General features: G+C 27.0%; 3 protein-coding genes across 3 annotated transcripts; 1 reads left to right on the top strand and 2 right to left on the bottom strand.

Annotated features, from left to right (window-relative positions):
- Positions 1-269: 269 nt before the first annotated feature.
- On the bottom strand, positions 270-7,061 carry LOC113363235 (clathrin interactor 1). The gene is made up of 7 exons (XM_026605721.1): positions 6,881-7,061; positions 6,085-6,286; positions 5,755-5,904; positions 5,565-5,652; positions 5,365-5,451; positions 4,559-5,275; positions 270-1,268 (listed from the first exon to the last, which is right to left on the bottom strand). Exons 1-7 carry the CDS (start codon positions 6,931-6,933, stop codon positions 823-825), a joined length of 1,743 nt encoding a protein of 580 aa, XP_026461506.1. The 5' UTR covers positions 6,934-7,061; the 3' UTR covers positions 270-822.
- Positions 7,062-7,987: 926 nt separating this feature from the next.
- On the bottom strand, positions 7,988-11,803 carry LOC113372033 (mitoferrin-1). Its single transcript, XM_026612400.1, has 7 exons — positions 11,540-11,803; positions 10,493-10,578; positions 10,008-10,138; positions 9,793-9,849; positions 9,552-9,730; positions 9,214-9,369; positions 7,988-9,132 (listed from the first exon to the last, which is right to left on the bottom strand). The coding sequence occupies exons 1-7, from the start codon at positions 11,654-11,656 to the stop codon at positions 8,713-8,715; spliced, it is 1,146 nt and encodes a 381-aa protein (XP_026468185.1). The 5' UTR covers positions 11,657-11,803; the 3' UTR covers positions 7,988-8,712.
- LOC113379990 (40S ribosomal protein S24-like) lies at positions 11,244-13,576 on the top strand. The gene is made up of 2 exons (XM_026619569.1): positions 11,244-11,290; positions 13,192-13,576. The coding sequence occupies exon 2, from the start codon at positions 13,199-13,201 to the stop codon at positions 13,574-13,576; it is 378 nt and encodes a 125-aa protein (XP_026475354.1). The 5' UTR covers positions 11,244-11,290; positions 13,192-13,198.
- The last annotated feature ends 1,756 nt before the right edge of the window (positions 13,577-15,332 follow it).

Raw genomic sequence — 15,332 nt, 5'->3', positions numbered from 1 at the left:
CAATCATATAAGAATAAAGATATATATATATATATATATATATATATATATATACATCTGTGATGGACAACTTTCTATTAATTGCACAATTTTTATACTAATTATAAATACTAATATCTAATCACTGTATGCAAATAAAATTATTTACTGTTATAAATTGATCTTGTATATTAAATATTAGGAATAATATTGTTTCATTCAAACTTGAAACAGAAGTTGTATAGATTATTTTTACAATTCGGTTTAATTATCAAAAACAGAAAAACATATATATATATTTTAATTATTATATAATTATATTTGCATACATATTGCATTTAATGCAGATTTATAACTTATCGATTATATATTATTGGTTCCCTGCACCTTGAATTTAATCCATGATTGAAGTGATTATTAATTTGGTGCAATACACTAGTTTGGAGAAATATTAAAATTATGATAAAACAAAACTTTGAATATTTTTCAAAGTTGAATAATTTAAAATGAATAATTTTGTATAAAATTAATACAGCAAAACGATCATGACATTTTAAAATTTGTACAAAATCCATTCATTTTGCATATTTACTATGAATTTATTTATCTAGTTTCAAACATTCTTACAGTTGCAATAAGTTTTCCAAGATAAGAACTCATGATTGAAATTAGGCAGTCTAGTTCTTGCGCATGCAACATGAACTTGAAATATTTATTCATGCTTTCTATCAAAGAATTATTTGATATTTTTCATGTACATATAAAATTTCAACCTTACATTCAATAAATCTCCAACCTTTGCACACTTATACAATTTATTTGTATACAATCTGTTCATGAACATCATTGAAAAACATTTGGATAAAAAGCTCTATTTTGTTGATTGGGCATAATACCTTGTTGCTGAGGCATCATTTGTATTAAATTATTTGAATTATTCATGAAGCCGCTTTGTTGAGTCATTTTATTTACATTCATATTGAGATTGGGAGACATCATTCCTCCAAATTGCAAATGCGCTGCTGCTGCAGGCATCATATTATTTACTACAGGCCTATTTAATGGCTGATTTATTGGACTTGTTGGATTGCTTTTAAGCTGGTTCATACTAGGCGCATTTCCGGATTTACTACTTTTATTTGATAAAAGCAAGTTGTCTAAATCAATATTCAAACTTCCAGTATTAGTCCACGTTGCGCCCAAATTTGCTTCTGCTTGTTTTTTCTTCTCTTCTTCATGTTTCATGTTTGAAGAATTATTCAACGTATTCACAGGTTGTAGAACTGTACCTAATAAAAATTTATAATTGTGTTTTAGTTATCATTAATGGCGATCACTTGGAAATTACTGAACATATCTTATTATTAGATCTTTAAATATTATATTGAATTTAATTGTGCAAAAATGTAAGTCATATTTTGAATTTCACCATATTATCGAGAATGAGGGTAGTTTACAATGTTCTGTAGTTTTTGCATTCAAAATAAAATCAAAATCTTTTTTTAATGTGGGCAAGAACAAAATAATATACCTCCATACAATCACATCGCAGTCTAGCAAACTTATTTCAGATCTCAATGTTTATTTAACATCATAAGTTTTATAAAACAAACAAATATTTACAAAAACATTAATTTATTACTTCACATACAGAAAATTAGTCCAAATAATTATTAGATCTCAACAAAGGGATTCCATCTGAAATTACACAATTTAAACAACTTAATACTCTTCCAGCCATTATTTTACAATCACTATTTGGTTCGATTCCCTGTACAACATTTTCGTCTAAGCAATTCATTAGCCAATCCCTGATATCCAACAATTTGTCGAACAAATGATTTTGTAGAATAATTACTGGAGTACTTATAACGACGGAAGCTATACTATGCATTACAGCCAATCTGACTTTGGGTTCCAAATGAAATCTCAAACACCAAACAAATTCTAAAATTTCTTCCGCGAACTTCGGCGCCATAGGCAAATTTTTAGAACACAACATAATGGCTGATATTGTATCCAAAAAATGAACCAATAATATATGATCCGTATCGAACTTTAAACCAGCTTTTACAGATATAGTGAATTGATTCTTGCTCAACCCATAAAGTAATGGATAGAAAAAGCTATTAGCAACTTTATTAAATTCGTTAACTTTTGTATTTAGAAAAGGATGTACTGTTTTCGATGTTATCCTTCGCGTTTTAGACTCCAAGCGTTTACTTATAATTTTTTCAATTTCCAGTTTGGGATCCACAGCTATTGGTTTTTGATAGATATTATTTGGTTTATATATTTTGACCTCTTTCTTGCTTAAGTCTCTTTTAAATGAAGATATTTTTCTAGCAGCTTCTTTTAAAATATCCAAAATGTATACACGAATATTCACAGAATATCTGGTAGATTCGGTATGAAACTCGCTCGCCAAAAACTCGGCGCCTTCCTTAGGAATTATAGTAACAATCGTTACACACATTTGAAAATGTTTCTCTTCATAATTTTCTACATAAAAATTATTATGCATATTGATGAGTATTTGCAAAAGCTCTAAACCCATCTCTGGATCAGAGTGGGGCAACTGAGATAAAATCAATTCTTCGCCCTTGTTAAAATTTATTGTAAATATGTCTACATTTTCAGTTTCCAATAGGCCATCTCTTAAATCCTTCAAAAACATAGGAGATTCTACTTTCGAATAAACTTTGTCGTTAGACATATCATATGGAACTAGATCATCATCTGAATCCAAGCCTTCGTCATCAAACATTGTTATTCCACCTTCCTCAGTTTTATTATCTTCTATATATTCATCAGATATAATTCCTTTTGGAGTATGGGATTCAACTATAGTTCTTGATTTCCGTAATTTTTGCTCGGAGAAAAAGTTAGATAGGATTTCATCTTCAGTTTGGTTTATTAATATATTTTTATCATCATTGTTGGAACTAATATTTTTTAAATCAATTAATAATACTTTTAATTCATCTGAACTCATGTCATACTCAAACTTCAACTCAGGACCATTCTCTTCATTAAAATACTGAAACACGTATTCTGCTGTAAACATTCCTATATATCTATAACTTTCTAAAGATGATTTTAAATGGACTGCTACACCCTCATATAAAATAGTTGTTAAAGTAATGTCTTTTCGTAAAGATGTAATATTACTTTCAAGCTTTACTGCAAACAATAATAATTTAGTAATATACAAATGTTGGTTAAAACTCGTTTGCTTACAAGATGTTTCACTGGACCATATTTCTAATAAACTTTTGATCAAGTTATATAATACTTTACATTTATTATTTTTCTGTTCACTTAATTGCAAGTACAAAATTAAATTTTTTATCAAATTATCATTGTCAGAAAAAAAATTAGCAAAGGGAATTTTAGAAGTCAGATGATAAAACCAATCTTTATTTCCAATGAGATCAGGACCTAATACTTTGTAAATTTTCGCATCTTTATCAAATGGTATATTCAATAGCAACAGTATTGAAAATACTGATATTGCTTGATGATCCAAATCTAAAAGTATATTTTGAAATAATTTAATTGGAGTTTTGTCACTATCACACCAAATGGAAGTCAAGTCAATTAATTTCAACAATCCTGCTGAATTTTTGAAATGTACAATTATCCTACTTAAGAAATATGAGATACGCTTCACATTGCATGAGAATTGGGAATCACTTAAGAATGTGATGCATTGTATGAATGATTTTAGCATATATTTAGCATAGTTTTCTGGAATGAAAGATTCTGGAGCACTTTTCCCCATTGCATTAAAAACCCGATTAGGTAGAGAAATTAAGGTTTGAACAAAATCATTCCATTCATCTTCAAAGATAACACTCCGTTCAGTTGATAACACATAATTCAATAGATTAGAAAATATCACATCACTCTCTAGAATTTCTATAAGACTTAATGCAATCATTTCCATCTGAACATTACTTGATAATTTCAAACTATTTAATAATACACTCAAAGTAACATGAAGGAACCCAAACTCTTCAATTAGCATTAAACTTGAAACATCACTATCTATTAAATTATCATTAATTGGCCAATTATAAGTGGTCAGGCGAATTAATTCATGTAGAAAATCACTGTGATCTTTTATTAAATAACATTTCCAATTAATTTGTGGTTCATCTAATTTCACATTTTCTAACTTTTGGATTGTCATTGGTCCGGGAAAGTTTTCTCGTAATAATTTCAAACATTCTTTTATTATGGATACTTCTTTGCCAGATGTAATTTGTTGAATATTGGATAAGTTTTTCATAATTTTCTTAAAAGTCTCTTCAAAAGTTGCATTTTTCTTAGAAGAACAACTTGTTTCAACTGAAAACAAAAACCTACTATGCTTGCCTATTCTATATATTTATTTATATATGCATATATCTAATTTATGAAAAAAGCTATGCATATCATAAACAGCAAGAATTTTATTTAACATCTTAAATGTTATGATTCTAGCTAGTCATGATATGAAAATAACAGTACTATGTAATAAAACAATGTTAAATAACAAATTTGCTAAACAAGATTACAAAACAAAAAGACTCACCTGACATACTGAATCCTGCGGAATCACTCATGCTCAACCCACTAAAATCTGATGATAATAAATCTGGGGCTCCAATAGGTTTTGGTGCGAAATCGGAAACAGGTTGTAACAACAAGTTATTATCCAATAAATTTGTTTGCTTTTGCTGACTTGGACTAGCAACAAATGCTGATGAAAAATCAGCAAATTCATCTTTTGGTGCTGCTAAATCATTTAATAAATCTACACTAGCTGTTGCAGGCTTTGCTGGTTGAGCAAATGCTTGTGAGAAATCCCCAAAATCACCATTGCTTTGCTTCTCAGATGCTCTTGGATCAAAATCATCATTATCAGTTGTACTATTCACTGGACAAGTCTTAAATAAATCATCTATTAAATCAGTAGATGTATTATTATTAGGGCTAACAACACTTTCTTCAGAATGTGTATTTTTGTGAGTCGGTGAGTTTATGTTGACATCTTTGCCATAATTTGCTGCAGCACCTAAATCAATTTTTTTGGCAACTGGTTTACTCATTTGTGTTGAAAGTTTTACTGGTGATTTAAGATTAACACTGATAGGGGTTTTAGACTTTTTTTCAACTGGTGCAGGTAACTCGGCATCTCTATATTTTCTTGCAGGTGGACTATTAGACGAAGATTCAATATCTGAATCTTCTCGTTCACCATCATATGGATAGTCATCCTCAAATGAACCTGATTTTTCATGTGTTGTTTCTAGAATATATCATAGAAATAAATCAAAACTGTTAGTTTAATTATGGCATTCAAGTTAAAATAATATATATAACGAAAGTATTACTTACGATTAGCATCCCATTGATGATCATTATATCCAATATCACAGCCCATACCGCCTCCAAATCTCATTCCTGTAGCATCTGAACTCATACCTGCAAATTAGTGCACATATATTTTTTTATTTTTTCCAGTTTTATAAGTGCTGATTTTTTTCTAAGAGTCAAAAAAAACATAAAATTCACAAAATATTAAAAAGAAAATTTACCTATATATTTGTCTTTATTTTTTTTGGCTTTTTTTCTCTCTTCCCGTAACTTATCATCATCTTGAATAAACTCTATAAGTTCTTTTACCTAAAATTTTAATAAATTATTAGCTGTAATGGTCTGCTTTCATTAACAATTTATAATATGATATTTTAAATAATTAATAGTTAAATTAAAATTAATAATCACCTTATGTCTTATATTTATTCCTTGATCCTTCCCCATTTCATCAATAAATGAGTAATTTTCAAGAGATCTTAAGTCATATATATGTTCTCGAGATGAGGTGACCACTCTCTCAGAACCATTTCGAACTAGATAATTCAATAAAAGCAAACTCTGTAATAAAATCAAATTAGAAAATTATAAATCAAACTCAAACACAAAAATTCAAATGATATTAATGTTTATTCGCAAAACTAAATATATGAATAGAATTATAACTGTTGCACAAATATTTCTACCACAAATTAAGAAAAAATAAAAAAAACAATCAAATAAATAAAACTTTACGTTTACCTTGTAGGTCCGCCTCCAATGTTGCTTATTATCTTGTAACATTCTCTTCCAAAGCATTGACATAACTTCAGGAAAATGTTCATATGAAAATGTTACATGTGCTAGTTCTTGCATAAGAGCCCCTGTAGGACCCCATGCTTCATCATTTGTTGCTTCTCTTACTTTACCTTCAAATTCGGTGTAATTCATTACCACATTGGTCCTAAAAAAATTGTGTAAATAAAGTTTGATAAACATAATAAAGCATTCAATAAAAGTGAAATTTATCTATCATTTCCAGCACATAAATATTCAGAAGCTATAAAGTAATATTGAGCGAATCTAAAAAAAGTTTGTAAATCATTTTTTCATATACAGAAGTATAAAAGAATACATTATTTTAACAATAACTGAAATAAGTGAAATGCATGATTATATATTGCTACATTATCAAAAGACCTTCAAATAACACTGATGTTATAAACTTGCACAATCTCTAAAAATATTCTTTATGAACTCTTCTATACTATTTTTCAAGAAAATTTTTGATAATATAATAAAAATTAATACTGTTGTAATATACAAATTGATATTGTTGTAACATTTGTAAAAACTTACATGTATATGAGTGAAAACAAATAAAAATGATTTAATGCTAAAAAATAATTTGAATATTAAGAGAGTAAATTAAGAAAGAAAATAAATTCAATTGAGCCTATCTAATTACATAACATTGATTATCATTTTGTTTTTATTCCAAGAATACATTCCAGATGGGCAATTAAATAATGACAAGTCGACGTTTTAACAAACTTACACTTTATCAGCCAATTCCCGAACTTTCCACATGCTGAATAATTTATCGACCATTTTGACGTCTATTTAATTATTATTCATACAGTTTATTATTCTTATTATACACGATCATTAATTTCTGAAAATAACCACTTTACCCTCACTTTACTTTCAGCAAACTCGCAAACGTCACTAGAACTAGAACTGTCTTTGCTATTTCATTTTAAAAAATGGCGAATGTTGCTATTTACTGCCACGTAGCGCTTCGATCAAAAATATACCGCGAATTTTGAAAAGAAAAAAATTCTATACTCTGTCAAGGATTATTTTTATATTTAATCATATATGTACATAATTGACATTTAAATTATTAATTGAATCTGTAAAAAAAACAATGGTTATTTATATTGTGTCTGTTGTTAGATACTATGATTAAACGAATTATTTTCATTTTTTATTGATAGCTATCGGTAGAATAAAGAACAATATTTTATATTTATTTCATGATTTCAATCTATTACATTGAATAAATAATAATTCAGATTCAGTCATAATCTTTAATCGTTTTTCTTTCTTCAAATGAAACAATTTAATTCATATAAGTTTTTTATTTTCGTAAATAAAGAATTTGACTGTGTAACAGATAAATACATCGTTAACATACGATTACAAAACTATTTAATCAATATATGATATTTACAAGTACTTCCATCTCGGAAGTGATTTGTATCACATTCTGTAAACTTTTAGTATTTAATACTAATAAGTTGTAACAAAATACATTACACCTAAAAGCTCTAAAGTGATCAAGTAACTCATCATTATTAACATAAATTATAGTTGTTTTTAATTAAACTCGATTCCAATTGTTTTGAATATCAGTCCACAAAATATATTTTAAAATACATTTTAAAACATAGTCCAATTTTTTAAAAATATAAGTTAAAAATATTTTTGTTAAAATGTATATAACACTTGAAGATCAAAATTATATGAGATTTTTTAATACGGGTATGATGTTGTTGAAGGAAATACAAGTTTACAATTAACTTGTTGAAAACTCCTTTGAATGAAATGTGAAAAATATAAGATGCAGATAAAATGCATATAAACATCATACAAATTACTGCATATCTAAATTTTTCAGAGTTATAAGCAAACTTTTATAATATATAGAAGTGTGTTTATATTAATGATGAATTATAATATATAATTAGCTATAATATGTACAAGTACTCCCATTTCAGAAGTGATCTGTATAAAATAATTTCTAAAAGAATAATAAAATGTTAGTACCATACACAACAATATTTTTAATATTATTAACCATAAACTTCATGCTCGATTTCTTTTTGAGTATTTATGAAATAAACGAGCTCTTGGCTTTGAGAAGTAACAATTGTGCACGAATATCCTCAAGTATGCCCCTAATTGTATCAATTATAAAAATTTTGCATTTTAGATATATGTATATATAAATATAAGTAGGATTATTTGAATTTTGTAAAATCGTTTATAAATAACTTTTAATAAATACCAACAAAAATTTCTCAACACATTAACCAATGATTACAAAATTTTAATTTTTTCAATCACATTTGTACAAACCCATCCGCCCAGCGGCCGCCAAGTCAAATTTTATTTTTTGACTAGTCAATATTAAAAGTATTTACAAAACCACAGTTCCAAGAGATACTATCGAATCAAATCAGGATATTATTTTTTGAACAAGACATTACGTTTAGTTATAAACATTAACATATCACTTATGAAATATCTTGCCCTATATATCTATATATACACACAAAACTTAACAAAAATTTTGATTTTACACTTTCCATTGTAATGGTCAAATTAACTCGTTCGAATATCGAAAAGGGTGCTATCATTTCGTAATCTAGATGTTGTATTATTTATTGTATTATTCTCTGTATGCATTGTATTTAAACTCAATGCTCCATAAATATGTGCTCCGGATATCGCAGGCAATTCTCTTGCTTTCAAGCTTGTATCATTTCTAGTTGGCATTGAAGCATTTTCAGAACTTTTATCTTCTGCCATATTTGTTTCTGGCAAAACTAAGCGCAGATTAAGTGCATCAGTAAAACTAGGTTCTTTGATTTCACCATTTGCATTATTTTCATTTTTATCTCCAAGAAGTACAAACTTGAAAAACTCATAAGTTGACCAACATATTGCTGCTGCCGGCATTTGATATAAAATTCTAGCTTGCATTCCACGAAAATAACCAAAAGGACCAGCTAATTTGTATACCTGAAAAGAAGATTTTGCATTTCCAGAAACAAATACAAAATTTAAATACATAATAAACATTAACTCAGTTGTATTACTTACATGCCTCAATGCACTAAGCATTGATCTATTTTTTCCTTCAGTGTTGAGCAATGTTTTACAAACATCTAAAGGCGTAGTGGCTGCAGCAGCTACTGCACCAGCAAGTGCTCCGCTTACCATGTGGGCCACTGGGTTGTAAATTCGTTCAGGGTTTGACTAAATAATAATAAACATTACATATTAAAAAAAGGCAACAGGAAACATTATATGCATATCTTTATCATCAGGGTAATGCAACAAGTATTATCCAAACAAATCTTTTAAAATATTCCTACAAGTTATTATATGTGATAATACACATTTTGAAAAAATGTGAAGTTTATTTCTTATATACTTACATAGCCTTGCACAAACTCATAAGTCATAAAATGAATGCTCTGGAATGGCACATTCATAAATAATTGAGTTGTATATGAGCGATAGAATGCTCTTAATCCTTCAGCTTGGTATACTGATCTTATACATTGCAAAACACTTTTATATGGAGAATTATACATCTGCATTCTTTGTTTTACAACTGAAAAAAGATTATAAAATAGTGATACAGAAGTTTTAATTTTAAAGTTTTATTATGTTCACCTTCTGTTGGATTTGATATGGCATCATGGATAAGAGTTGCCACACAGCCTGCCATTCCTTAAAAAAAACTTTGTTGTGAAATTTAATAGCTGATAAGTCAAATATATGCTATAAGTGAATTGTCAGTTAATAAAGTAGTAAGTATTATAATGTATCAGGCAAAATATAGTAGCACTATATGAATTGAATGTTATGCATCTAATAACAAGACTCACCATAAGAAACTTGTTTATATTTGTGATGTGTAATTCTTGATAAATGTTCTTTTGAATATTCATAACTTGCAAAATAAAATGCATGTGCTGGTCCTGCACCCATTACAACAGCTGATAAACCCCTTAGTGGCCTAAATTTTAAATTGTAAATGTTTCACTAATAGTTATATATTTTTATTGCTATCACATAACTAAAAATATGTACGTTTATTTAGGTTTATCATCAAGTAACTGTCTTTTGCAGCAATAATAGTGTGGTGTGCATAAATAACACTTGGCTAATATTAGAAAATTCTTTACTAGGTTTTATACTTCACTAGTCTTCCCATCATTTTTTTATTTCTTTTTCCTATTGTTAGTTTTTTCTATCTCTATCATCATACTAAAGTCACTCAAGGCCAACCTCGATCAAATATTTCAATTGCAATATAAACCTTTTCAAAAACTGATAAAAGACCATAACTAATAAATCCATTTATGCTAACCTTGTTGCACCTTCTTGCTGGATCATTTTCCAAAATATTCCTGAAATAGACTGACCAGGCTGATGGTAGAGGGACTGCATTCTTGTCTGAATATTATATTCCCAGAAAATATTATTAAAAATAAATATAGTTTATTCAGAAGCATGTGAGAAATATATGTTCACATCATTATTATTAAGCATTATTCACATATTATTGAACAGCTGATATTAGAGTATTCGTTAATTATAATTTAGTGTTTGTATTAATATGTAAGCTAGTAATTACCCATAAAAATTACACACAAATGAAAAGTAAATTCAGTGCAAATTGTCATTACTGATTATAAAAATGAAAATCTATTTTATAACAGTTAAGCAGATAATACAGTTATATAGAATTTTAAAAAATCTCTTAATAAGCTAATAATCAGCTTTATAAATATAAATGTTTTGTAAGAGTCATATTACATTAATGCAATAAGTTACAATTAAGTTATACATATGATAGTTAAAGGTATATTAAATTTAGAAAAAAAAGTAAACAAAACTCTACAAATGATAAAAAAAGTATTTTAATATTTATGCTGCAAAAGCATTGACATATAATTGTGCAATATTTTTTGTATTATTTAAAGGCACAGTTTTATTGTATAAAATAATAAAACTACAAGCAAATATGTATGATTTATGTACACAAAACAGTATGTAGATAAAAATATAATGGATTTATAAAATATTTCAATGTTTCCACAAAAAATTAAAAAGTGAAATCTACTGTCTACTGTCAAGTATGTTTACAGATTTTTGGAGATAATAGGTAAACATGATTAAGCTATTTATAGTTAACAAATCAAATATTATACTTATAATAAATTAACGCAAAAAACAATCATATCATGTATATATTAAAAAATTTGACAATAATAATTGCTAACCTAAAATCTGTACATGATTGTAGGTTAGGTCAAGGTAAGTATTTCGTAAGTAACGTGTTGGAGTTCCAAAGGCAAATTAATGAATGGACACATATTAAAGAGATAATTACTAAATTAATTAATAACAATACCTTTACTGAATCTAGCGGGTACATTATGCAATGTTCTAAGACACCCGCGATTGCCCCAGCCGTCATATGGGTAGCAAAATTATTCGTAGGAAGCGATTCATAATCGTCATAGTCCATAATAACACTAAAATCTTATTAATTATAATTGACACCGACTTAATTAATACTGTATATTATTTTGGGGATTTTTATCGTATTTTATTCAGCACATTTTGTTAAATCTGTCGAAACACGAACTTCTGCCTCGTTGATTTCATAAGAACTGAAAACTTTACTTGACTGTATGGCGGATAATACGCATGCGTCTTCAAACGTCATTTCATACAACGAGAAGTCATCGACTAATTAAATTTCGAGGATTTTAAAGGTTTTATATTGAATATTATTTGGATATAAACATTTTTATATCAGTCAATTTATTTTGTGATTTTATTTACGTTGAAAATGTCAATTGAAAACAAATTTATGCTGATATAAATCTAAAGTTCTAGGATGCTACAATTACAGATAAACAAGCTACAATGCTTCATAGTAATTGCAATTAAAAAAAACAAATAATGATTTAGAATTTATATATTATTGAAGTTTTATATATTACAATTTTAATAAATTATTATTTCAATTTATTAAGGTTTTTTTATTATTTCAAATATCTCAATTTATTTAGTTCATAAGTTATCCATTTGTTATAAGTAATCAAGGCCTGTTTCCCTACACATGGGCTTCATATTTATATTGTGTATCTTACTATCTAATTTTATCCTGATTAGATAATAAATGTACAGGTTTCATATCATGACGGTTATATTATTATAAAAACGTCATAAAATTTCTTATTGTATTATTAATTTGCTACATGCATATTTATAGTAAATATACTTGATATATTTGCATTTGCTAGCACTGTATTGTGCCTTTGGCCTTGAACTTCGTTTTATATAAGAACTCTATATGCAATCGATATTAATACAAAAGTTGATTCGTATTTAGAAGCTTTTATTGTTAATTGTATGCATCATATTTTAATAACTGTACTATAGTGAGATACGAATGAAAATTTAATGAATAATGTACTTAGCACTAAGGGCACAAAAAAAATATTGTGCAACTAATCCTTAATCTATAGCTAGACAAATACTCATAACTTAATTTATTTAATATTTCATTGTTTATTGGAGAAATAATTAAAATAATTAAATAAAAATATAATATCAATTAAAATATTTTGTTCTTGATTTGTAGCATTATTCTAAATCTATCTTGCCAACCATGTGAACTCAAGACCATGTGCAGAAAAATTAAAGTATTCATACAATATAAATAAAATATAATAACTAGTACTAATTAAATATTAGAAATTGATTAATTAATAAAAAAATATGATTTACATTTATATATTTATTAAAATATATTGAAAAAAAAAAAAAATCTAAGTATGTCTAACTTCATTCTAGTTTAACTTATCCTTTCAGATCACATCCGCCATTTTTATTATTAATTTATGCCAACGGGTGTAACAGATTAGCTAAACAAAAAGCTTAAAAAACAACGTTAAAAAGTGAAATCTTAAAGTTCTCTAACAACTGTATAATGGCAGAATCAACAGCTATTGTAAGAACTCGAAAATTCATGAGGAACCCTCTTTTGTGCAGGAAACAAATGGTTTGTGATGTGATCCACACAGGTCAGCCATCGGTCCCAAAGACTGAAATTCGTGACAAGTTAGCCAAGATGTATAAAGTAACTCCGGACGTAGTATTCGTTTTTGGATTTCGTACAAGTTTTGGAGGAAGCCAATCCAAAGGTTTTGCTTTAGTTTACGATTCTTTAGACCACGCCAAGAAATTTGAGTCAAAATATAGATTAGGCAGACATGGCCTTTATGAAAAGAAGCAGCAGACCAGAAAGCAGCGCAAGGAACGTAAAAATCGTACCAAGAAAGTTCGCGGCATGTGTTTTTTATCAATTCAATTATATATTTCAGATTTTTGGATGCAAATGACATCCACCACCATGTTATTACACAGAAATTTTTAAAGATTATAATTGAATTTATAATCTAATTCATATTGTCAGCTCTGCTTTTAAACATTAATCAATCAGCCGAAAATATATGCATGTTTAACCAATGTATGACACCACTTAAAAAAATAGCTTACAATATATATGAGAGGTTCTGAGAACTTCCAAATTTCTAATGAAATATTTTGATCTTGTTGTGAATGTTTCAGATAATTAAGATTGAATATTATACGCCATATCATATATCAATGTTAACATTAAAAGCGACGATATATAATCACAAGAATATAATCAGAAAGAATAATAAAATCAAGGTATCAAATTGTGATTAAAAAATAGAAGCTACACAGAACATTTGTTTTATACAACCATAATGGGACGTTTCTACACTGTTGTGTGCCATCATTCAGCATTTTTTTATGTTTTACACTTATCTAAACAAAGTTTAAAAAATATTAAATTTAAAATATTATTATAAAATAAAAAATGACAGTAAATATTGATACATACCACACCCGGAAAAATAATAACACAAATTTAAAAAATATAAAAAATAAAATAAACAATAGTAAAATAACAATTTATGTTGGGTCTTTTGCAAGCAAAAAGCCGAGCGCGCACGATGCAAAAAACCGAGGATTTACGAAGATGTTGTAAAAGAGAGTTTCAAGGATAGTTAAACAGTGGGGACACAATTGGAGAAAATAAATACAAAAATATGAAATATATCAAAAGAATTTAATTGAAAAAAAAACAAGAGTCAAAATTTGAAGTCAATATTTCTATTTCTATTGATATTTGACAATATCAATAGTCAATATTTTATTATTTTTAATTATTTAAAAAAAAAATTATAATATTATGATAAGAATCATGTACTAACAGAGCAGAATTTCGTTTATTAACGCAAAGGGGGTTTAAAAAGATAAATACAGATTCAGCAAATTTTCTGAGGTCACCATTCTTTTCCTTATGTATATATATTTATATATTAATTAACTTTCTATTACATTAAATACATCAATTGTTGTGCTGATTAAATATTATTATTTTTATCTTCCTTTTTGTAATTGGTATTATATTCGAATATATCCATCCATATTAAAACATATATAATACGCAGGATGTAAAGCGTACGCATGTACATATCGCGAATTTTCATACAAGGCCACGAATTGTGGTACAATGGACGCGTACGGGCTTCGTATAGTCAGTGGAATTTTGTATTCAATACAAGATATATATATATATATATATATATTATATATATATATAATACCTAGAACACAAATATTTTTATATATATATATATATATATATATATATATATATATATATTATATATATATATATATATATAATATGTTTTTTTACTTCAGTATCTGTTACAACTACTAAATAATATAACATCTACTAACATAAGTGAGTAGTAATATAAATATAAATAAAATAGAGTACAAAATAAAAGATAAAATTTTCATTAAAATGATATCAGTATTATGACAATTTAATATAAAATAAAAGTTAAATAATGATAATAATAAAATTAATAAATAAAATTTGTGAATAATATAAATATTACTAGAAAAACAATAAAGTAGAATAAAAACATCCAGTCTGTGGTATTTTTGGTATTTATAGTATTATTTAGGTATTATTGTAATCGTCCAAAAATCGAAATTGAAATTTTTTACATTTCTTCACGTTTTGAAAATTTCTGAAAATTTTGGCATACCTCAGAAAAAATGGATGTGTGTGTATGTATGTATGT

Source organism: Ctenocephalides felis, unplaced genomic scaffold, assembly GCF_003426905.1.
Source record: "Ctenocephalides felis isolate EL2017-DRISC unplaced genomic scaffold, ASM342690v1 CF-g0.4_SCAFFOLD_00845, whole genome shotgun sequence".
Lineage (NCBI taxonomy): Eukaryota > Metazoa > Arthropoda > Insecta > Siphonaptera > Pulicidae > Ctenocephalides > Ctenocephalides felis.
Note: the sequence above shows the minus strand (reverse complement) of the source record. Positions and strands in the feature narration are given on the sequence as shown.

Bases quoted from the DNA above. Each gene is read 5' to 3' on its own strand.
- LOC113363235 (XM_026605721.1), bottom strand. From the start codon at position 6,933: ATGGTCGATAAATTATTCAGCATGTGGAAAGTTCGGGAATTGGCTGAT. The intron at 6,287-6,880 runs GTAAGTTTGTTA...CAATTTTTTTAG, and splicing joins CGGGAATTGGCTGATAAAGT to GACCAATGTGGTAATGAATT. The intron at 5,905-6,084 runs GTAAACGTAAAG...ATTTTATTACAG, and splicing joins ATTGGAGGCGGACCTACAAG to AGTTTGCTTTTATTGAATTA.
- LOC113372033 (XM_026612400.1), bottom strand. From the start codon at position 11,656: ATGGACTATGACGATTATGAATCGCTTCCTACGAATAATTTTGCTACC. The intron at 10,139-10,492 runs GTTAGCATAAAT...TTTAAAATTTAG, and splicing joins CAGCAAGAAGGTGCAACAAG to GCCACTAAGGGGTTTATCAG. The intron at 9,370-9,551 runs GTAAGTATATAA...ATTATTATTTAG, and splicing joins ATGAGTTTGTGCAAGGCTAT to TCAAACCCTGAACGAATTTA.
- LOC113379990 (XM_026619569.1), top strand. From the start codon at position 13,199: ATGGTTTGTGATGTGATCCACACAGGTCAGCCATCGGTCCCAAAGACT.